The sequence below is a fragment of the Electrophorus electricus genome, chromosome 15 (genome assembly GCF_041902795.1).
Source record: "Electrophorus electricus isolate QZ-2024a chromosome 15, ASM4190279v1, whole genome shotgun sequence".
In the NCBI taxonomy this organism is placed as follows: Eukaryota; Metazoa; Chordata; class Actinopteri; order Gymnotiformes; family Gymnotidae; genus Electrophorus; species Electrophorus electricus.
The window spans coordinates 8,592,138-8,618,104 of record NC_137511.1 but is presented as its reverse complement, the minus strand read 5'-3'; the positions used below and the strand labels follow the sequence as shown (position 1 = coordinate 8,618,104).

The following is a 25,967-nucleotide window of genomic DNA, read 5'->3' as shown; positions in this document are numbered from 1 at the left end:
TCCATTGGACAGATAGATGTTCAATGTGCACATGTGTAAGTGCCCCCCACACTCCCCAAAAGCCATTTTCATTACCCCAATATCTTCTTCTTTGCCAGCTCCTTTCCTCTCTCTCTCTCTCTCCTCTCTCTCTCTCTCTCTCTCTCTCTCTCTCTCTCTCTCTCTCTCTCTCTCTCTCTTTGCAAAGTCATTAACTAGGGATATTGGCATGATACTACAGGGTAGTAGCGTATGTTAAAAGGGCAATGATGCTTTGACATTCGTCCTTGGTTAACCCACACAACCTTCAATAAGACAAAAGATTCCTCTGACATTTAATCATCGTTCATGTCTACTGGGAGTAGTGAGCAGAAAGTGAGAGCACACGGACACATGCACGTATACACACACACACACACACACACACACACACACACACACACACACACACACATGCACATATCCAAAAATACTTATTTTCTCCATTTCACCCCCCCCCCCCATTTCCCTTCTCCATCACCTGTTCTCAGAACATGTTTTATCATATTGGAATCTAATCTAATTTCTGAGTAATCTGGAATGTTGAGGCATTCACATGTCATTAATCAGACTTCCATAACATAGAGACTGGGCTCTTGAGCTTTTTTCTGACACTGTAAAAGAAAAGACCAAATAACATTTAGATCTGTTGTTGTGGTTGCATTTATTTACCTTATTTATCACTACTTTATTTACCTACATTTAAAGCCAGAAATGGGTGTGGGCTAAGGTTTTACATTTCACTGACACTTTTTAGCCAAAGCAACTTACAATTTCCTGCAATGGCAGGAAAGCAAAAAGGATTTGCCAGAATAATTGAAGACACAATTGGGCATCCTGTTCTTAAATTCCACTGCATGATACAGCAGGAAAATCTCTGTGCAAATATGTCAAATTCTGAACACTGTGATGGCAACAGTTGTGAAAATTGTGTCAGGTGGCTGAGTAGTGGAAAAGTGCTTGAGAGTTTTGTGAACTGCATTGATGCAATCAAAGCCTTTCTTGTTGAAAAGGACCAGCATTACCCTGAGCTAGAGGATGTCAGGTACCTTGAGAAGCTTATGTTTTTGACAGTCATTACAACACTTGAATGAACGCAATGTCTGCATGCAGGGAGCTGGACAAAGAGTCCTGGGACTGTTTGAGATGTGGAAGACATTTATGTCCAAATTTAGTTTATGCAGAGGATATAGAAAAGGATATGTTTCGCTATTTCACACATTTAAGGGAGATTTCCATTCATCATTTGTTCAGCACAGTTAAAATTTCCATTTACATTAGGAAGCTTGAGTCAGAATTGTCCAGGATATTTTAAGATTTTCAGAGATATGGACCAATGTTTTCTTTTCTCATACATCCAGACAAAACTATTGTGAAAGACATGGACTTGTCAGTTTTTGAATGAATGGGCATTGATGATTTTTAAATGCAACTGATTGACTTCCAGAGTTCATCTCTGTGAATTAGGTTTTGTGAACTGCGCACATCACCTGAAACATCCAAAGAAAATGCACAGTGCCTTTTCATGTATTGGACATCACTTCTAGAGAAATTTAACTGTTTTAAGAAGATTGCCTTGGCAATGCTGTCAGTATTTGGGTCAACATATCTGTGTGAGCAGATCTTCTCACACATTAACTCCATCCTCAGACCCTCATGAAGTAGCCTTAGTGCAAACAATTCTGAGGCCTGTGTAACCTTATATACACTACAGATGGATCATCTTAGCAAAGAATGTCAGGGACAAGGATCACACTGAAAAGTAAGTTTTATTAACTGGTTACATGGTAACACTTTGTGTTTATATGACTATACATTCTTGTTTTGTTTTTTTGTTTTTAGATGCAAACATGTTGCCAACCCCTACTTTATAATATTAAATAGCAATTGACCATTTATGGTGGGGCAGGGCTAAAGTGAATATTGTGGGCAGAAGGAAACAAGGCTTATGCCAGAGTTTGGTCTACACAGTAAGGTCCATTTAAATGACAAGTGTAGAACAAGTAGGCATCATTTTACAATACTTACAGTGTGGTTTTTGAAATCTAAGTGGGGTTATCAACTAATTATCAGAGGATTATTATTTCATAGAGTCAGGGTCAGGAAAGAATGATTAATTCTGGCAATTAATTACCTTTCTGTTGTAGTTAACGACCACAAGACAATAGACAATGAGGCACCTTTAAAAAAGTCAAAATTGAAACAAGCAACCCTCTACAATGACACACAGGCAGATGATTTCCACTGTTTTTAAACAATAACCATTTTCTTTTATAACGAGCAGTTAATGTTAAATATTTGACTTCATTTCCCCCAAATAATCAGATCCATTATTTAAGAAGCAGTAAGCGTATTATGCAATTAAACAAGTGTTCTGACATGCTTAAAACTTCACTTCTTTTTTTGGTGCATCTAAGTGGGAATCCAATTAGCAACATTGGATTAGGAGAAAGACTGCAAATGATAAAGTTAGCATACATTGCTAAATACCAACTGATTGTTGTCTGGTTACCAATGTGTCAGGATTAACACGCCTTTGTACCAGAGGTAACTCATAAAAGATCAATTAATTATATTGGTTTAATGAACTGCATAAAAAAGTCATTATTTGGAATTCATATAAATTAATATTTGTTTCTTTTCATTCAATGCCTTTGACAAATTGGAGTAGTTACATGGAGCAGTTTTGACATATTGGAGCAGTTACTTAGAGCAGGTTTCTCTTTTATGCTTTCTTTTCACTCACTAACTGTTTTCAGAAGCTGGGAAGCTGGTGAAACAGCAATCAGTATTTGACATCCTGAAACAATGTGGTTTGTGGTGGTAAGAGGGTGGGGCTGGATTAGTGGAGCAAGACTAAAATAATCAACACAGCCACGCACACGTGTACACACACACACACACACACACACACACACACACACACACACACACACACACACACACACACACACACACATCACAGCTGAAGACACAGTTTATAATTGTACTGTGAATGAGTGTCTAATTGGCCAGCATGTGATACCAGAATATAAGGCTGTAAATATATGCAATATTGTAAATAACAACTGTAAGAACATAAGAAAAAGTAGGAAAAAATAAAGTAAAAAAATAAATGGGATCCAATCATATGAGAGTAATGTTCAGACAAAATGTTTTAAAGCATTAGCCAGTATCACACATTGAAATACAAAGACACACAAGAAATATCTTGCGAGACTTTAGATTAAAATCCCACAATTTCAGAAAATGTCAAAAGGTACCTATCAAATCAGGAAAACTTCATGATAATCCTGTGGCAGGACATATGGGTATTGTGACAATGTGTGAATCTGAGTTTTCTCTCTGTTCTCAGACTCATTTAGTACAGCCTATCTGTTTTGTTTCCATCCTTTATATCTTTGTTTTGTTTTTTTTGTTTGTTTTTCAAACAGCTTGTGGACTATGAGACAAAGAAAGCCTACACATTTAAAGTGGAGGCATCAAATGCACACTTAGACCCACGATTTCATGGTTACGGCCCATTTAAAGACATGGCAACAATCAAAATCACCGTTATGGATGAGGACGAGCCTCCTGTCTTCACCAAGCCATCGTACACAATGGATGTGTATGAGGACACACCACTAGGCATCATCATTGGAGCAGTGACTGCCCAGGATCTGGATGCCGGAAGCAGCCCAGTCAGGTATGTTCTCAGAGATGTGAACTAGAATATAACACACAAACAGCACAGCGCAGGACACAGCTACTTCAGCAAATGGTAGTCTCAAATGCACTAAGGTACAAGAGTTAGACTATTTTAAAAATAAGAGATTTCTTGTAGTTTGTACTTTATTTCTACACTATTTTTTTCAGTCTGACTTCTGCTTTTATTCAAGCATGCTGAAAATGGAAGTTGGTTGATAATTGATGCACTACCATGGATGCACTGCACTGATGTCCAAACAATACACAAATATTTCCTACAGTTGTTTTCTTCCAATATAAGTCACAATATAAATATTTAATTCAATATAAAACCACAGAGCGGACAGAGAGAGGATATGTGTATGAAAATATACTGTGAGATCCTTTTTTGTTTTATTTTTCCATGGTCTGCCCTGTTGAATTATTTAGAAGTGTTACCGTTGGTATTGTTCTTTGGAGAGTCAGTTACTCACCACAAGACAATGGTTCCAAATGTGCCCTCATGCATGGAGAGCAAAGCTTTTAAAGTCAGAGCGAACTCATCCACTGCATGCCACTAGAAAGAGGAAAACAGCTAAAGTGTTTTTTGATCACCTGCAAATCACAAGTTCCTCTAACTCCTTTTAAACCTTCTTCCTCACAGCTAAAGTGGTGAAAGGGATGTTTCTTTTTTGTTTTTTTTTTTTGTTTTTTTGTTTTTTTAGAAATGGACTCATGAACACAGATTCCTGGCACAAATTCAAATACTGACCTTGAGTACTTCCTTTCATATGAGCACTGCTTCCAATGTAGGCCTGATTTCCTTCATGAATAAAGACTCACAAATTCTTGACTGGATTTTGACTGTTACACTTTAGTTATATACAATATATAATAAATTTTGTTTGTCCTTGTAGTGTAAATGTGGCATTATTGTGAGCATTCATATAGAAAATCACAAAATCCATCCCTATTTACAAATTTCTCATTTGAGTTCCATTATACAAAGATTTCCAGAAAACCTTATATTATAAAATTTGTCATAGTGTAATTTATTAATGGACATATGAAATGCACAGACCTTCCATTACTGGGAATAATTATTTAATTAACTGGCACATCAGCAGTATGTGTATTGTATACTAAAGTATTAATTTTATAATATGCTTTTCATTGTATATTATGGTCTTTCATGCAAGTCTAAGCACAGTAAGAACTGATATGTACACCAACTATGAAAAAATTGTTCAACACACTCATTGCAGTTAAAATATTTGCTCTAAACTGTTTATTGCAGGCTACATGAAATGGACAAAGGACAGGCTTGTGAAGTAATTCCAAATGCAATATGTTGTTGTTTTTATTTGCCATGGTTTATTTTTAGAGAACTATTATCTGTTCATTTGCTTTTTAATGCTTAAGAGAGGCTTACATTTTGTATTGCCCTCTTTTTTTAGTTTAGCTTACATTAACGGTAGTAGAGACTGTTTTGTACATTCTTGCACTAAAATTAAGGACATTAACAGTTATTTTCAGTCATTATCTGATATAGGAATCATTCATTGTTCTTAACCATAGAATGGTCCAGAAATACAGATTTCCTATAGAATAATGTATATTTCTATGAGTACCACAATTAATAAGTATTAAGAGCATGTTCTTATAGTATAGACCACTACATAAATCAAAAGATAGCTGCTGGTAATTTTTGTAGTCTAATAAAATTTTGCTGTTGCAGTGGAAGTCTGAGGTGATCACCAGTTCACAAATCACTACAAGCAGCAGATTCTGAATAAACCCCAGACCAGTGAGACTGTTTGCTTGAATGTTTTATCTGCTCTCTATGCTGCTGTGTGAGCTAGTGTGCTTCAGACTGAAACCTGCTAGAAATATGATGACATAATGGTGAGAGTGACAGTTCTAAAAGATGAGAAAGAGGTCCTTCATCATCAGTGATGTGGAAATTGTTGGCTATTTTAAGACTGTCAACATTTTATAGGAAAACTAGATGGGATGAAACCACTGTGAAGGAATAAAGGCATGAATAATCAACCAAAATTCAGAACAGGCCCAGGTCTGATTAAAATAAATGGTCTAAGTAGAAACCATGCAACCTATATTACAAGTAATATAACAGATAACTAGACGTTCAGTCTGCTAATATTTATATAATCTGTGTCATTAAAACATTGTGCAAGAGTTCGGCACATATAAATTAAAGTACAAAATAGACATTAAAAATCATGAAATCAATTAACATAGTATCTCCCAAATCTTATGTACACAAAATGTTTGGGTCTGATTCACTGAAGCTGTGAGCCTGAGTAAAAGTCTATAACTTGAGCAAAACAAGATGGTGATCATCAGGGCCAAGGAGTGATGCAACAAAACTTCCAGTTATGGTCAAATATTACAGAACATTTGACAAATGTAAAAATGAATAAAAAAAAAATTATTGGGGTTTATCAATAATATGAAAGTCATAAAAATTTCATAGTGAACATGTCCCTTCCATTTATTTATTTAATTCAATGCAATGTTTATTCTATCCCTACAATAGGTATTCAATTGACTGGAAGAGTGACCTTGACAGCTTCTTTGAGATCGACCCTGTGAAAGGAACCATTTCCACCAATGAGCTGCTGGATAGGGAAAGTATAGCCCAACACAACATTACAGTTGTGGCAACAAAAGTTAGTAAGTATGCCCCCTTCAGCCAAGTTCCATTCTTGTTACAATCAAGAAATATTAGATTTCATACAATCAATAGTGAATCTAGTCTCAATGCTATTTATGATGAGCCACAAAATATGACTCCTCTGAATGTGTTTCATTGGCATAGTGTCTTTCTTGACCTCACAAATGTAACTTTTCTGCCCTATGTCCTTTAACTGTTGAGTGATTAAGGGTTTCCATTTTCTAGTTTGATTATACAAATCACTTCTGCTTCATCTTTCCAGATATTCCAAGTGTCAATGACAAACCAATTTTTTACACTATATGTTAGGAGATTGTAGTGCTAATTTGAGAAGCCATTAGCCACATCAAACATCATCTAATTGTGTTTGTGCCACAAAAGGACACAAATTCACTGACATCAAGTCATCAAATCCTCTAACAAAGTCATTATTTTTTAAAGCTCTGTGGTGCTCAATATAAATTACAAACGCTGCACTCCACATTCATTAAGATAGAATAGGGATGAGAGGTCATTAAAAGTTGAGCTCTTATCACTATGGTAACAAGCATTACTAACTGTCTCTCAAGGTTATGGTACTGATATGCTAATTGTGATTTGTTAATGCTAATTTGCTGAGTTGATGGGAGACTTTGTATGAACCAGACCTGTAAAACTTTGGTACTCTGCTACAATGGGAATTGTCCAGTCAATGTGGGGAGCTCACATTTATTAATATGTATTTTTTTTAAATATCAGTGTCTACCAGAGAGTATTACATTCTGTTCCCAGGCCCCACACATGAAACCAAGTTAAAATAGAGTCAAGCAGACCATCTAGGCACTTCTTTTGTGATTATGAAAAATACAGGAGTGACTGAAATGATAAAATGTTCGGATAAAATGTTTCTGGTAAAAACTGAAAGAAATTAATCTTTATCAAGAATTGTCAGATGTGATCTTGTAAGGAGACAACCATAAGTGAATTTATCTTAAATTTGAACTGATGAATTTGAAATTCCTGAACAAGTCTATCTTATGAAGGTGGAGCTCAAAGAAGAATTGATTAACACTTGACATACATTTGTCATTAGATTTCTAGATATTCAGTGGTCTATATAATTTTTGTAATATATCAGTTTGGTGTCATTCTTTGAAATCACACAGATAAAGTTTAGTTTAGCATCAGTGTGAAGAACTTAAATGTGTTATAAAGCTTCATGGTGACATCCTTCTCTGTAGGGATTAAGAGGTAAAATATGTCCTGCCAAATTAACAAATAAATACAGTTTGTCTACATCTGAAGAGCCCCTCCCCCCCCTTCTTATTTAAAATTCCAAGCCAGGTTCATCTCCAGATGTTGCAAGATCACATGATATGAAATCAAAAATAATAATGCTGATGGTAGCAGATGAGTCAGCACTGTTGCCTAAAATATTATTATACTTGTTGCTGGTAATGAGAACTGAGCTCCTCAGACCCAAACTGCTATTTAAGCAAGTGTGTGTGTGTGTGCGCGCTTTGCCTTCATGAAGCTAATTAGAAGCTAGTAGGCAGGTCGACTTTAATTTTTTTCCCTTGCTCTCTTTTTTATCTCTTCAACATAAAATGTGGTGTGATTTTTAATAACAGATAACTACCCATCAAAAATAAATGGCTATTCTTCATCAGCACAGAACAAAACTGCAGCATGGGCTATCTGACATCTGATGGCCTTTGTCCCCACACTCATAATTCACTGGTACTCAAATCTGGACCTCATATCAAAATCTAGTCCTGGATTTTGTAATCACTGGTGGTTAATTGAGCAGTTAATATAACTGCTGGCTACATTGTCATCAAACCTGGCTCCTAGGTAAAAGGTAGGCCGAAAATCTATTATGTAGACCTTGAAGGCCATGATTTTAATACCCCTGTTCTAATTCTTTCACAATGACTAATGCAATGCAGCACAAATGCAGATTTCCCATATCAATCTACTATGCCATCTAGTGGATAAAATAGTATAATTGAATTTGGTCCTATAGAGCATGTAAAAAGGCCATTGTCTATATGAAATACAGCATGGATTAACAGGACAGTACTAAAATTATTTAACACACATTTTAAAAAAAGAAACGCCTTTTTTTATAAGTCCTAAATGTAGCTCAAGATGTAAATGGGATACAGAGCACAAATATTATTGTTCTGAAAGCTTCAAATTAGTATGTTCCCACACTCTAAACCTCCATTTTACAACACAAGATATATCCGCATGAATTATGTTAACCCATTAATTATCTGTTACTTTATTACTGCCCTAAAGGAAAAGAAACAGAGGCATTGGTGAATGATTTTCTGCCTAATAAGTATGACAAACATTGTTTCGTTTTTGTTGTGTACTTGTATATAGCTGAAATGACAATAAAGCCTTTTGAACTTTGAAGTTGAACTTAAAACGGTTGGAAAAGTGCACCAACAATTTTTTTGTCCTGGCAACACTTGCCTGGATCTAAGACTGCTGGCAGTGTCCTGCAATTTTGTACTACTGACATTCAGTCATGTGTCAGATATCACAGCCATCTTTCACATTTATTGGGATTTATTGTAGCTACTTTAGGTGTTAGATACATAATTTATAAAAGATTGAGTTTGCATCATTATTTTTATATTGCTATTTATTTGTGCCAATTTCAATTTGATGCTTCCTGTTTTGACATAAATATTACGTCAAACAGGAAGTCTCAAAATTCTTGTCGTAACACAAAAAGATATTCACAAGAAAGCAGGGAGCAGTTGATGCTTAACAACAAGTAAGTCTCACAAGTTTGTTTATTGTAATGGAATTTGCATATAAAATGTTGAATGGAACAGTTCCAGACTAAAGCAAGTGTGACATGAGACTATGACAGCAAGACCTCTAAAGCACACACAACCACGTACACATACCCACACAAACACAAATATGCGCACACTCACCCACACCTCTATCTTGCCAGGAATATTGCTTTTCTTCATCAAGGTCCTCCAAAAGCTGTATATGTGACCCTAGGGGATGAACATAGATCCCCTAGCCTCTGAGCCAGTCCTTTAGCCACCCGAAGCTCATATCACAGATAAATCCATAAAAGTTCATTCCACACTGAGGCCCCCTTGCACTGCATAGTCAGTCATCACAGCATTTATACTGCAATCCATACATATGCAGTACATATGCACAAAGCACTCATATCACATGTTTAGTAGGATCAATTTAACCTCAGTTTCCATGTAATATTCATGTTACCACCAGTGTGGAATTAAATCCTTCCTCTGAGGCAGGCAAAGTAAGAATAATCAAATGTAAATCTCATTCCATTCTAGACAGTCACATAACAGCATAGCAACAACAGCGCAAAAAATATGTGGAAGGGTCAGTCCTGGGCATCACCCAAGCCAGCTCAAAAATCTCATCCCTTGAGATACGTAGAACCAATCATAAATCATAATGGCAAGCAGTCCAATATGCCATTTGTTTATAGTTAAGTTTATAACCACAACATGCAATGTGTTATTTAATCAGGGCATTTGCTTAGACCTACTTTACATTTATATTATCATTGTATATACATGATGGGAATCAGACAAATTAAATCTTCTACATCATTCATATTAAAATCTCGCATTTTAAGATGATTCTTCTTTGTTTGTTTGTTTTTTAAATGAAAGGTTTTTGCTCTTTTGGGGGTAACAGACTTGGGGGAGAGTGGGGTAAGATGAGCTGCTTTTTACTTAAGTCAACGTATAGCCAAGGGAATACGAGACAGGAATATACCTACTGCTTACAACACAAGTTGTATAGGGTAAGATGAGCCATCACAGAAAAAAAGTTACTAATTATTGTATTAACCACATTTTATATAATTCCAAATATTATTCATAGTACAATGGGAGGGTTAATTGATAGAGTTGGTGTTCATGAAATAAATATAAATTAATAATTTGTTAACAGTTCTGAAAGATGAGTATGGTTTACCAAGTCTTTAGGATTAGGAAATAGACATGGCAATTTTAAAATTAATGAAACTTTTATTTTGTGCGGAACATCCACTTTGTGTACACTGCCCACTGTATGTTTGATATAATAGCAATAACATTTTAGCCTAATTTTTTAACAAAAAGTAGGCCTACTTAATTATGACAGCAATCAGTCATAGAAAATTATAGAAATTATTCAATATTCCATGCATGTAGGATGCAGGGATATGCAAAGTGTTGAAGTTGTTGCTTCAACAGATTTGAAGTGTTGCTCCCCAGGGATGTGGAGGCCCTATCTCTTTTTTCTTCTGTAATTAGCTATGTGGCATGTTAGCTGTTCAGATACAACACCTAAAATATGAAACATAATGTCAGTTATTCATTGTTAGGATGCAACACCAATTTAAAACACCAAATATCCGACTTAGATTCACTTAATGTCTGACTTAACATGAGGAGGGTCAGATGGAGCTCCAGTTCAACTTATCCCCAAGGTTCTGGTTCAGTTTATGCCACAGCCACCATTTTTGGGAAAAGTGTTAGTCTGGCAGCTATAGCTACACTTCTATTTTAGTGACATGTTTTTACAGAATGATAATTCAACATATATAATATAGCTTTTTAAAATGAGAGAAATTATGCTTGATGTGAGATCTGATTATACCTGATATACCAAAAAAAAAAAAAAAAAAAAAAAAAAAAAAAAAAAAAAACAACTGACAGGCAAAAAACTTTCTTGTGAAATATATGCCTACCACTTCATCAACATAGTTGTTCCTTCCACAAAGAGATTGTAACGGAGAATGCAAACTAAATTTAGGGCCATGTCAAAACAGTGCATGGTTGCCCAGATACAGGTGGTGGGTCAAATCATCCTCTGGCCCATCTTACCATGTTCTCCCTTACAGCAAGAACAGGGCTCTAACAAGCTTTCTGAATATGGCCACATGGTGTCAGCAATACACTATTAACAAATTTCATGCTGGCTCCTTAGACTGCACTGGGGCACCCAGCTCTGCTCCTTGAGATCTACTGCACTGCAGTTTAGTTCCAACCCTGAAGTAAGTGCCAGGCCTGACCTGTGTGCCTTCCCTAAAAGACATGCTTTGCATCAAAGTCTTTTTTATAGCAAATACTGGGATATAGCAACACTTGATCATTGTCCTCTTGAAATGCAAATATCTGTGCTCTAGAATCACATTTGTGTCAGAGCATACACACTATGGACATATATTATCAGATCAGCTAATAATGGTATTTTTATTATGATTCATATATAATTATATTATGTTCCCTTATTATACTATGGTTATAATTATAATTTTCAACTAGTTTTCAGAATACACTATGTATGTAGTTACATATCAATTATTTAAATAATTTTTATTACCCAGAAGCCAGGTTCTGCTTGTTGTCAATTCTGAGTTCTGATTAAACAGAACATTCTAAAGTCTTTCTAATAATGCAGTCTTAAAACACCCAGTTCTTACAGTGTAACTGTACTTTTATTAGAGTATAGTTCTGAGTTACTAGCACACTAATTGTCTGAGCTTATAACATTGTGAACTGTCGATGTAGAAGAGTAGGTACAGCAACAAGCTTCATTACATATTGATATAGTACATTACAGTGTAATTAATAGTTGTGTAATATGGAGTTGTGTAATGTGGAGTTTTACTTCATAGAACCTTTCAATAAATTTACTTGTAGAAAATATATTTGTGGTAGTTGTCAAAGTTTTTAATTCATCTATTCGTATTCATTCATTTTTGTCGAGTTTAAATGCTAGCACTTAACAAATTATCACTGAAGAAAAACTGCTATTTTTAAAAATTGCAGTCTGTGCAAAGTTTAACTGCATGTGTTTTCCCCTTGTTTTAGAAAACCCGGTGCAGACCAGCCGAGTGGCAGTCACAGTCCACGTCCTGGACATTAATGAGTTTCCACCAGAGTTTGCTATACCTTACGAGACCTTTGTGTGTGAAGGTGCCAAACTGGGACAGGTGAGAGAGGGTCATTCATTACCAAAATGTATGCTTCTCTCTTATTCACATATATGCACAAAGCCAATGCATGATCAAGTGTGTGTAAGGGAGAAAGAAAGCGAGAGAATGCATGAAAAAAAAAAATTTCTGACTAACGAGCCATTTAAGACGATGTATAACACCAGCACAATCATTAAAATGTTAAGACAGCTCTGTGTGTGTTTGCTCGAGCATCTCAGAATGTGAATGAAATCACTCAAAGTAATGGTAAATTTGTGCATAATGCCTGTTTATACTAAAAATGATGCTTCTAATAAGAGTAACCCAAAGTTAGAGCAAAAAATATTAATCAAATCATTTGGTCTTTTGCCCATCCTCATGCCTGTCTGGAAGGCTGAAATGTAACATTATTGGTTCCATAGCACCTGAAACTGTTATAGTCTGGCTGGAAAAGCCATTCTGGTGGTGGCAAGAACAACTACTCTCCAGAGAAAAAATGTGATCACCAGGCAAAGAGGCCTTACCATGCTTAAATAACGATGGTATTAAATCAAGCAAGGGGGTTGCTTGTGTATATGTATATGGATGTACATACATTAATTACCCAAAAGAACCGATTGCGGCACTTCTCAACATTATTTTACTACAGTGCTTGAATGAAGGATTGACTGCCGGTGTCCTAGTCTTGGCTTCCAACATGTTTTAAGTGAGATTAGCAATGGCTGTTTGGTGTTTGGATTTCAGGGTTTGACACAATTATGTAGCTTGCTGAGATGATGAACTGCACAGCAGTGATCAGATGCCCAAGCAGCATGGGTTGATGGAGGCGTGCGATTGGACGGCCTTGTATGGATAAGCGATGCATTAGTGTGGCACTAATTGCTTTGTTTTGCATACACCTGTGGAGCTCACAACACAGCCCACAGGCCTGGCGGCAGGTGATGGTAAGAGTGGGGTGGGCCTGGAGAAGGCATGAGCAGTGGAGTCCAGGATCTGGGATGTGTGTAATTACAGCACAGGGGAGACTGCAATATCAGACAGGGCACCAGGGAGCAGAGCATGTGCTCTGTGAGGACTCATTTGTCAAAACATTCATAAACAGAGAGTACCATACATGGACACATGCACACATACAAACAGAATCACAGGGACAAAAGACCATGAAGCACCCTCTGACAACAGTACTGAAAGGTTATTTACACTCACTGCTTGCATGTCCTCCAGTAGTTGATGTCTGCACCATCTTTAATAATTTTAAGAAGTGCTGATCACCAATAAATCCTAGTACAAAGAGATAAAGTAACATTTCTTTGAAGAAGACAGTAATTGCCTCTTCATAATTTGCAGACAAGTTATGCATTCATAAGCTTGGCTGTGGCAATATGTTCACACAGAGGGCTATACTGATCTACTAAAGGTTACTAGGTACCGCAGGGTGCAAGAAAACATGACTAAATTAAAACCTCTCTGAAACATCTGGAAAAAAAAATGTATATAAAGATTATCTTTTTTTTTTTTTTAAATGCATTGGTGTGTGTGGTCATACAAAAATGAAACTTAACTGATATATACAAATTAATTTGTATCTATTAATACATGCATCTGTTTTGTCCATTCAGACATGAATTAACATACATCATATCTCTCCAACATTACATTTACATTTATGGCATTTAGCTGATGCTTTTAAGCAATTTACAATTATGACTGAGTACAACTTGAGCAATTGAGGATTAAGGGCCTTGCTCAGGGGCCCAACAGTGGCAACTTGGCAGCAACCATCTGATTACAAATCAAGTACCTTAACCACCGAGCTACCACAAACTCAAACATATCTGCATAGTCAACATTATTGATAACATAACTATCAAACTCAAAGTCTATAAAAACATGTGCAGTGAACCTGTGTTGGAATGTCAGTGCTCACCAAAGTCTAAAATACAGCGCAATACTATATCACATTTTCTCCACCACAATATAAGAATGAGGCAAATTCTGGGGCAAAATTAAAACAACGTTACTGAAGCAAGTTATGCATCCATAGGTGATTCAGGTCATCAGTGCAAAAGACCAGGACCTTCCAATGTCAGGACAGATGTTTTCCTTCAGATTACCACAGGAAGGGATGAAGAACAAGAACTTCACCATAAAAGACTTTGGCAGTAAGTCACTATCTCTCGCTCTTGCTCTCTCCAAGGCTGGCACCATAGTGTGTTTCAAATATACACCATATAGCCAAAAGTAATCACTCACCCATCCAAATTATTGAATTCAGGTGTCCCAATCACTTCTATGGCCACAGATGTATAAAACCAAGCACCTAGGCATGCAGACTGCTTCTTCAAACATTTGTGAAAGAATGGGTCGCTCTCAGGAGCTTAGTGAATTCCAGCGTGGTTCAGTGATAGGATGCCACCTGTGCAACAAGTCCAGTCATGAAATTTCCTTGCTACTAAATATTCCACAGTCAACTGTATTATAACAAAGTTGAAGCGACTGGGAATGACAGCAACTCAGCCACGGACTGATAGGCCATATAAAATGACAGAGCGGGGTCAGCGCATAGTGCACAAAGTTCGCCAACTTTCTGTAGAGTCAATCACTACAGACCTCCAAACTTCATGTGGCCTTTAGATTAGCTCGAGAACAGTGTGTAGAGAACTTCATGGAATGGGTTTCCATGGCCAAGCAGCTGCATACAAGCCTTACATCACCAAGCACGATGGAAAGTGTCAGATGCAGTGGTGTAAAGCACGCAGTCACTGGACTCTAAGAGATGTGTTCTCTGGAATGATGAATCATGCTTCTTCATCTGGCAATCCAATGGATGACTCTAAGTTTGGCGGTTGCCAGGAGAACAGTATTTGTCTGAATGCATTGTACCAAGTGTAAAGTTTGATTTACATTTACATTTTTTGGTGTTCATGGTGTGGGGTTGTTTTTCATGAGTTGGGCTTAGTTCCAGTGAAAGGAACTGTTAATGCTTCCGCATACCAAGAGACTTTGGACAATTTCATGCTCCCAACTTTGCGGGAACAGTTTGGGGATGGCCACTTCCTGTTCCAACATGACTGCGCACCAGTGCACAATGCAAGGTCCATAAAGACATGGATGAGCGAGTTTGGTGTGGAAGAACTTGCTTGGCCTGCACAGAGTCCTGATCTCAACCTGATAGAACACCTTAGGGATGAATTAGCATGGAGACTGCAAGCCAGGCCTTCTTTTCCTACATCAGTGTCTGACCTCACTTCAGGAAGAATGGTAAAAAATTCCCATAAACACACTCCTAAAAGTTGCAAATAGTGGGCCAACATCATATTAAACCCTATGGATTAATATTGGGATGTCACTCAAGTTCATATGCGTGCGAAGGCAGATGAGCGAATACTTTTGGCAATATAGTGTATATGAAGATTCTGACATTGCATTTATAAATCATATAGGCAAAACTATAAATGCCTGGTACAGACTAGATTTCACACTCAAGTTTGACAATGACGACTACATGTCCTCTGGAGTAAATCTCATGGTATTCAGTGTGAATGCCTGCTTGCCTGAAGCAGGAAAACTATTTAAAAAAATAATAATAATTATAGAAAATAAGAAAATGACCATGTGTATTTGAAAAAATAGTCTGAAAATGGGAAAACAGATTATTGTTCAAGTACGCAAGTTGTGCAGGTGGTACCACATCCAGAAAATTATGTTTAATGCATGAAAGGATCCAAAAAGCTCAGAAGTTCAGTCATGTTTTAATGTGGCCACAGACACTGAATGCATGCCACAGCACAGACTCATATGTCCAGAGACACCCTGACATGAATACCAAAGAGAAAAGGCATGCCTGGGATTTAGTTTTTTTTAATGGTTGTTTTCATTATCAGAGGGCATTGAATGGGAAATCATTCTGACCCTGGTCAAGCACATCAATTAAGGGCACAAAGAAGTCATTTCAGGCCATTGTCTGGAAACAACCTCTCATCGTTACTCCACTGACAATCAGCACAGTTGTTACACCTCTTGAATCCAAGGCCAAACTCAACACCACGTCCATTATTCAGCATCCCTTTAGCAGTTGCAGGTCTGGGGTCAGATAAAGGGCATGAGCCCTCAAGAAAGCTATACCCATTCATTCCAGCACATGTAGATGAGTTATGGGCAGGAGGATGGTTGTTTATGAAAACAGTACTGTGCTGCAATTATACAGTGTGAAACCTGAACTGAGTACAAGTGTTCTGTGGTTAAAACACCTTGGCACAGTCCATGAGGACACTTCTCTATTCATAAAGGAAAAAAAAATACAGGCCATTGCATTGCACTCTGCACAGTTCTCACATTCATGGGAAATATATTTGTGACCTCTGTGGTCAGATACACAGTGATGCTGCCTTCCAATTACAGGCAAGCATGACACTCTGGGAAAGCATTAACACACTGCTTACTTTTATACAATCTTTATTAAAATCCTTAAGAACTATGTGATGCACTGGCCAAGATCCATTCTGAAGTGTATGGCTGTCCATTTTTCCATTAGTCTCCCTTTAAGAAGCTTTCTATCAACCCAACTCCTTTTTCTCCTTTAGGATTTTGAGCATTTAATGGAATTTAGTGAAAAATACAGCAAACATTAACATGTCCCAAGTCTTGACAGCTTCTCTTCCCACCTCACATGAACCCAGACAACACTGCAGGGATCGTGACGCTGCGGACTGGTTTTCGGCGCCGCTCTCAGGAGATCTACCGCCTCCCGGTGGTGATCGAGGATGGCGGCTACCCGGCACAGAGTAGCACCAGCACTCTAACCATCCGTGTGTGTGGCTGCGATTCTGAGGGCTCCCTGCTCACCTGCAGTGCTGAAGCCATCTTCCTCCCCGTGGGCCTCAGCACTGGGGCCCTGATCGCCATTCTGCTCTGCATCATCATACTGTTGGGTGAGTGAAATACTGGCAGTCACCAAAGAAGGAACACAAGCAGTTTAAACCCTCATGAAACTTGATATAATCACATATAATCACATGGCTATTTTTGCACACAGATGGTCATGTTGTGCTTATATGGTATGCCACATCAGCTAAGAGTTAACAGCCTGCCATTTTTGCTCGACTTTATTGGCTTTGTTTACACATGGCCTATTATTCCTTTAGTGATCAGATTCATATCTTGATCAGAATACAAAACTATTATAACACTTCTGTAGGAAAATAGCAATCCTAATGTACTCAAACCAAATTGAATTTACCTCCGATAGTAAAAGGTAGTGTAGTCTTTCAGCAAACCATCCATCAGTAAAAAGTAATGTTAGCTATGTAAACCTGTGAGTCCAGCTCTTATCATAATCAAAACATTTGCTTCATGCTAAACAACAAATATGGTGGCAGCTACTGTTCTGCTGAAAAAAGCAAAAATAACTTTTTTTTTTATTGCAAAAGCTGAAAGGTTTTGCCTGAGCCTCCAAAACATAGGTACCCTGCATCATTCACATATGCTTATAGAAATTCCAAGGAGAGTTTCACAGTTATGGAAACCATAACACTAAGTGAAGCTCCTCACATGCCCAAAACGTTTGGATTACATATTAGATGTACACAGATACATTCAGTGGATTAATGCATTTAGGATGCATATAAAAAGTTCAATTAAAGTCTTCATTTGGAATGAATTCATTTAGGTTGATGAAAAAGTCAGTATATAAACATACTCACTAAAGCTGGAGATCATGGCTGTGCAAGTGAACCCATCAAGGGTTACTGAGTCTACAGGTAAAACACCTTATCTCACTAATTAGGCTCTAATTGAGAAGGAGAGAACATTAGTGGAACCAGGCACTGTTGTGCAGACTTGGAAGAAATTCCTGTGTACTGCTTTTGGGTTTCAGGATTATGACTAGGAAGAAAAGTATAGTTTAGTACACTTCACTAGAGACTGGGACTTTTTTAAAATGCTGTAATTTTGGCATTTTGCTTTTTTAATTTCTCCATTAGGCTATTTTCGCTGACTACGAGAAGCTGCCTTGAAGGTCTGGGCTTCAAAGGCTACAATCCAACATGTTTCTGGATGGAAGAATCATTGTGTGGATCAAAATAAAGAGTGCTGTTTTCTGGAACATTCCAACCTAGGTTAATTAAAATACACTCATTAGTTACACACCGTGATATCAGCCATAGCATAGAAAATTGTGCCACTATCTGATGTGATTTCTCTCCCAGTGAGATTTATATAAAACACCCCCAAGTTTCATTACTGGGTGGTCATGACATGAGTTACTAAATTATGCAATTATATATAAAACTTAAAATGTATATCAGAGAAACAAAAAGACCAGCTCTTTGCAAAGATCACATAAGCTTGTCTACATAAGGAATAGAACAGGAAACGTTTATTGCTTGGGGTACAGTAGTTCATCATTAAACTAGACCCTTCTCAGAAAAATGTGTTAAGTACTCATCTGAACCTAACTTAACCTGAGATGGGCCAAAACTAACCTGAACCTCACTGAATCAGTAGCAAGTTTCCCATCAGAATCTGCAGTTTCATCTCTGCAAATAACCTTAAGGTGAACAATCAAAAACAAACCTTTCAAGTTTGACTCTATTCCATATATCAGAACAGCTATTATAACAAAATATTAACATGCTGATGATATACCTAATTTAGGTATATAACTAATGAGTCAAAAACACACTTCTAGCACTCAGAGCTGAAATTCAGCCTGCTAAAACTTCACCTTGAACATGTTTTATGAACAACTCAATGTACCAGTGCAAACAGACCATGCTAGAATCTCACTAGTGTCATGGAAGACTCTGCAATCTATGGGGCTACACTCTAAAAGCATTTATGGCGGCGGTTCATATAATGCATCCTTACTGCCACAGAAATTAATCCCATTCCATCAGCAACCTCTCATAACCCAGTAATAATCCAGTAATAGCTGCCTGCATATATTCAGCAAAGTGAGCTTGCGCACACAGAAAAGGACACATACAAAAATGTATGAAGTTTATGCCCACTGCCGTGCCCAGGGTGTGCAAGGGAAAACTAAGATGCATTATTTTCTTAAAGCAAAACTGTCTGAATCCCACTTCCCTTTGCGTAGGGATGTTTTATTACATAACATGATATTTTTTCAGGCTATGTTTAAAGTGTATGTGTATGTTTACATTGAAAGTGCTCAGACACAAAATGAATAAGCATGTGTTTCAATTAAAATGATTCTTTGATCCTTAACCTAGATAAAACCTCCAAATTATAGCTCAAGCCCTCTCACTTTCGCACTCTCACATGACTGGTCTGTTTTGGACAGGCTACTATCACAGATGTGTAAAAGCAGGCTTGTCTCTCTGTCTCAAATGCCCTTGAGAAAGAGACTGGCACATTAGGCTGTTTCAGTTACACCATGTCCTTGTGAGAGGTGCCAGTCAAAATTAGTGACTGTATACATAGGTACATACACAGGAGAAGAGCCAGAATATGTTGAGCAAGTGGGCAGGAGAAAAAGAGAGAGAGAGAGAGAGAGAGAGAGAGAGAGAGAGAGACCCTACCATTAGAGGTGCTCTATTTCTCAGCATGACCCACTTTCACTTCTGGGGCGGAAACCATAACAAACACAGTCATGGATCAGCCTGACCAAGGAAAAGGCATCAGTGGCATGCCCGCCTACCCTGGGACACACATAATCTGAATAAAGTACACCCCCATATACACACCAAAACACATTTGATATAAGCCAACAGGAGTGAGTGTTGTAATGTGGATGTCTGTCACTTGGGGGAGTTGTCGTTCTACAACCACATACTCACAGACAAGAAGACATAAACACCCCAGTTATTTATTTATTTATTTATTTTGCTGCCATGTTTTGTCTCTTTCACCAACCCCAAGTGTAAATACTATACCAGCCTTGACATACACTATTATAAACTTATACCTTCATCCCAAAATGCATCTCCACAATGTACTACTACATCTGTAGTCTGTCTGTAGTCCTTCCTGCTCTGTGTGTGTGTCCCTCCCTCTTTCTCCTCTCCACTTATCTGTTCTCCCCTGTTAGATGAAAAGGACTGACTGCCCACGCACTGAGTACTGCATAGTCTACCTAGTGCTCATGAAAACATACATCTATATTTACCAGATTGTAGCCAGACAGTGCAGTGCTCTCTTAGTAGGATCTAAGTGAGAAAAGAGAGAGAGGCCCAACTGTGCCTATCAGTGGTGCTCACACATGGTGGCTTGAGGAGTCTGCCTCATAAGTCGCATCTTCCTCCATATCTCTGGTGCCAGCCTGTTGTTAAATATGAGATGACGCTAGAAATTGTTTCAAATTACCTAAAACTCTTAAGAACAAAGCAAGATGGTTTCTTTGATTCCTGAGGGAGAAATATTTGATGTCATTGGTCCTAACTAGTGATTATGGTCCTTCACATAGGGTTACATGTTTAATCTACATGACTGTGAGCTATGAGTGCATTTACATGCTGCCCCCCCCCCCCCAGTGATTGTGGTCCTTTACGTGGGAGTGCGAAGGCAGAAGAAAAAGGAAACTCTGATGACGTCTAAAGAGGACATTCGAGACAACGTTATCCATTATGATGATGAGGGCGGTGGCGAGGAGGACACACACGCCTTTGACCTGGGCACCCTCCGAAACCCCAAAGCCATTAAGGAGAACCTCTTTCGGCGCGATGTCAAACCTGAGGCTGGATCTACCCCTCGCCCACCCATTGCCTCACAGGACAGTGCAGACATCCAGAGCTTCATCAGCCAAAGGCTCCAGGAGCACGACGACGATACATCTGCCCCTCCTTACGACTCACTGGCTACCTATGCTTACGAAGGGGAGGGCTCTGTGGTAGAGAGCCTCAGCTCCATAGAATCATTAAATGAAACAGAAGAGGATTTCGATTACCTCAGCGAGTGGGGACCCAGATTCAAAACCCTCGCAGGGATATTTGGAGAGCATTCTGAAAGCCAGAGAAATATCACGTCAACAGTTACTGGCACTACCATCACCACCACCGAAAATAGACATTGATGATTTCTGCAATGCAGGCTTAAAAACAAATGTGAACTTAAAAGAGGTTTATTTATTTACTTCACTTTCATAGCAGATTTTTAAATTGTAATTTCTTTTTGCTATTTAAAAGTTTTGTTATTCTCAGATTGATTTTTGTTGTGCTCCTCTTTGCCTCCATTTGCTAAGATCAAGGCCTATGGAGGTTTAGATTACAACAAAAAAGAGAGAAAACTGTCAATTATATATGGATGAACGTTGTGATTTGGTCATATTTATTCTGTCTTGTTTTTCATTGCTTGAGGAAAGAGAAACCTAAAAAAATCTTCAACATCTTTAAAGTGCCTCAATGGAATTGGTTTTACATTTTATTGATTTTATTGATTTACATTTGTTTTTTTTTCTCTTTTTTAACACCCCTCAATAATCGATAGAGCCACCTCGCCCCATGCCTCCAAAAAAAGAAAAAAAACATCTAAAGAGACTTCCATGAATGGTTTTAGAGTTTTCTGAATGGTTTTAGCCTTTCATGAATGGTTTTAAAGATTTATGTATGGTTTTGTCATTGTGGAGAATGAGCAGCTTCATTAAAGGTTTGTGGGGAAAATCAACACTATTATTAAGGCCCAAGTTTGGCCAAAGATATTTTACATGTTATTTATATTTATTTATTTATTTATAAAGGTGGGCAAATATGTTTTTAGGATTTAAAAATGTATTTATGTATTTATGGCAGTCAAAAATCACTGACAGTTTTTTCTTTTTTTTAAACATGGGGATTTTTGTAATTAATGGGTCCTCATGGGGTGTGAGGAAACTGTAAAGACTTGTAAAGAATCTTGTAAAAAAATAAGTTTAGGGCTAAACATGAGCTATTACAATTAAGTCATGTAATAAACACAAGTTTCTTAAATAAATACCACTTGGGGAAAAATCTAAATGGTTTATTAACTGAAATATTTATTATCTGTGTACCTTGAGGTTAAACTAGATCAGAGGGAAATATTTTTTACGTTTATCTTAATAACCCCATCTTTCATTCTATTGATGCTAAAGTGTGAGTTCTAACTTTTAGTTGATCTTGATGTTGAAAATACCTGTCAGAATGCTGTGGTTTTGAGCATGGAACTCAAATTTGTTAATTGAAAGCCACCTCATTTACACCAAGTTCTTTCAGATGAGACCCAAACCTTGATCATTTTAGACAAATGGGTTCAAATTTTTGATGTTGGTGTTTGCTGAGAGAATGGGAGTTTGTCTGTGTGTACTGACCTCCTACAAATGCTTTAATTAGTGCTAACTCTCTTCAGTCCCAAAAATGCACTATAATATATTGCTACGGGCTGGGCTTTGTCATCTTGTCTGGACAAATTTGCACAACCATTCAGACCTATTTCTTAATTACACACTGAAATTAATTAAATAAAACTAAAACCACATCATGCTTATTAACTGCAATAGATCATGATCATGATAGCCATAATGAACTTTCAGATTTGTCAGACCTACCCAATTTGGTGAGAAAATGTGTTGGCTGTTGACAAAGGCAACCAAAGCTGGCTGACTTTCATATTTGTAGATATGAAAACTACCTCTGCTTAGAGCTTACTATTCAAGTATACTGTCCCCATGACTCTACCTATTGGCTTGTTAGTAGTCTATATCTCTGGGCACAATCTAGGGCATTTTATGAATATGGAAATAAGATGTCATAACTACAGTGTTTAATGGTCCTCTCTGTGGGTACTACAGCCTGCTGATAATCTCAAGCTTTGGCAGTCATTATTCCCCAGCAAGCACCAGATGATGGCTCAGAACAGCTTTCAGGATACTAATAAAATGACTGCATAAAGCACTATATTAAGAATGTAAATGTATGCAGAGTTAAAAGGTAAAGTTTATCAGATATGAAACAGAACTTCCAACTTCCAACAGCCAAGAACCAACTTCCTGAAAAGGCTTTAATTTTAAAATAATTGTATCTGTTAAAACAAGAAAATCACATTATCTGTATTTTTATATTTGACAGAATAGAACTTAGGCACTGGAAAAAACATGCAAAAAACCACAAAATTTTATAAGAATCCTTAAGTTCATAGATTTCATAGGTATTAAACATAATTTATCTAATACCACTGCATAACATTCAATGTGTGTGAGGACTGTCAAATAAAGTATGCAGGAGTTTATTACTTTCTTTTGGTGGGGGAAAGGGTTTGGCCTTGGTCTTATTCCTTTTTGCCACTTTCTTTGACTTATTTGTACCTCTACCAGCAATACCCTGTTTCATTAGGAATTCCTGCCTGTGCCCTGCCCACTACAGTCTCCAGCATTCACTCACATACCTCCTTATCCCTCCCACTTTCTCTGTCATACTCTAGGGGATTTGTGTCCTAGCATATGTGGGTCATGCACACAGCCTATCATGCCTGTACAGTAAGTGAGTGAATGAAAAATACTTGTATGTTTGAGTACACATGTTCTGTCCACTCAATGAAAAATAGTTTTAATTTCCACCATGACTAAGGCACATTACAGGCAGTTACTCTATTTCATCTCAAACTGCTGATCTATCACATTTCTCCCCTCCTCCCATCTCTCTTCAAGCTTCAAAATCCTTAATCCTTCAAGGTTTCAACTCCATCACATCACAAACAACAAAATGAGTTTCCAGTTATATAGTGCAATTTATTGTAAACAAAACGTATATGTATGGTGTGTGGATCTAGGCATGCTGGACTTGTCTTCATCATTTGCATATACATTTTGACCTGCAAAGGAGTCAGTAGGATGTTTGCAGTTTCTCAATAGAGGGCAATCAGTGATCCAACAGCGACACGTCACAGTACAATGGGCTACTTAAGACAGGAAGCTTAATCAGACTTTTTTTTTTTTTTTTTACTTTTTAAGAAGACATTGTCCACTTCACTTGATTGCACTGCAAACATCATCATAGTCACTGAAAGAAATTATTAAATTACTATATATAATTCAATGTATTTACAATTATGTCATCTGTGATTAAAACAGAAAGGTTTTTCATGAACACAGAAATCCAAGATAAGACCCTTGGCTCTCACTGTACCCTTTCAAATTGAATATGGTCAACCCCAGTATTTCAGATGTTCTTGCTGACAGCTTTCAGTGGCATTGGAAATCACAGGCAAGGATTATGCTATTCATTTTACATGTTCATTTTGTAGATTCTTGCAGGACCTTCACACTCATCATACTTTAATAAATAAATAAATAACATCAATCCTAGCTTCCTAAAAGATTCCAGTGTAAGTGCTCCTTAGAATAAAGTGTACCATACCAGGTTTCCTTTCCTGCTGATGCGGTTAGTCTAACTAATCAATAGAGAAATCCATCAATATTAGCAATTTTATTAATGTCCCCAATTACTGGTTGTTGGTGTTATACAGTATATAATTATATTTACATAAGCAAATGATAATAAGGGTGTATGTGGTACACCACACTCTCCAAATGAGCCCGATTATTCCTGAGTAGGGAATTATTTTGAATTATGTGGCATATCAGATACATGTGGTATGATATTTATGTTTTACAAAAAAGTGAAAAATTGTTATTGGTGAGATGAGTCCATTCCCTTCATACCTCGTCAGAACTATGTGCCAGCTGTTGCCATAGCTGTTGCTTTTTATTAAGGCTCAAATCTTGACAGACTATTAATGTGGTCTGAAATATTTTTTAAAATATTTTTCACACTGACTTGGAAATGTCTGTAATAAAACACTTTAATGCAAACTTGCCATGAATAATAATTCCCTTAGGGACCTACATCTTTCGGTGGTTTATAAAGGAACAACGCCCTTATGATTAAACTCAGTTAAATTACTTCGCATTCAGACTGTGTTATCAATGAATTTTTGGTCTTTTTTTTTTTAGTTCAGTCTTGTGCAGAAGAAATACCTGAGAGGAAATATTGTACATTAATACTGAAAGTAACCAATGGGAATTAGTTTCCACTTACATGCAAGGTTTTTTTTTTGTTTGTTTGGTTTTTTTTTCAGTTGTATAGCACATTGTGAATAAATGATCTGTAGTTGAACATATTGTACCTGTGGGAACACAGAATAACCATGGCAGGTATTAATATGCTTACAACACTGTAGAGCCTTTCTTCATTATGATTTTATTGCTGGGCTAGTCATTCTTAGTCCCACTATGAATGTGAGACTTTGCACAGTGCTTTAAAGAGTACAGGATGAATTATTAACATTAATGTTGTACACAGGTATTCAAACTGCATTACCGTTGTGTCATCTTTGTTCACTTTTCTTAAGAGGTGTGCAATGCAATTGAAGGTGATAAAACCATGTATAATGTATTTTCAGAAGGCAAAAATGCAGAAAAGCTTTGCTTGGACTAATTATCACATGCAGTCTTTTTCGGGCAAGGAAGACATCTATATTGGGTGGACTGGCTCAGTTACTTTAACAATTCAACTGTTTTAGTTTTTTTTTTTTTTTCCTTTCTTCACCAGAAAGTATCATTAGTGTGGGTGCATGCTATCAATCAACACAACATCTAAACCACACAGTCAAAAATGTACACGACTTCAAAAACTGTTATAACAATGAATCATT

The 25,967-nt window shown here is 37.2% G+C and overlaps 1 protein-coding gene across 1 annotated transcript in view; it reads left to right on the top strand.

The window, feature by feature from the left end:
• Window positions 1–22,441, top strand: part of cdh12b (cadherin 12b) — a 92,419-nt gene extending 69,978 nt beyond the window's left edge. Inside the window, exons 7-12 of the mRNA XM_027008526.3 lie at window positions 3,453–3,706; window positions 6,248–6,384; window positions 12,241–12,362; window positions 14,389–14,506; window positions 17,024–17,275; window positions 20,837–22,441. Of these exons, the coding sequence (XP_026864327.2) occupies window positions 3,453–3,706; window positions 6,248–6,384; window positions 12,241–12,362; window positions 14,389–14,506; window positions 17,024–17,275; window positions 20,837–21,375 (1,422 nt within the window). The 3' untranslated portion in view covers window positions 21,376–22,441. The remainder of the gene's footprint in view (window positions 1–3,452; window positions 3,707–6,247; window positions 6,385–12,240; window positions 12,363–14,388; window positions 14,507–17,023; window positions 17,276–20,836) is intronic.
• The last annotated feature ends 3,526 nt before the right edge of the window (window positions 22,442–25,967 follow it).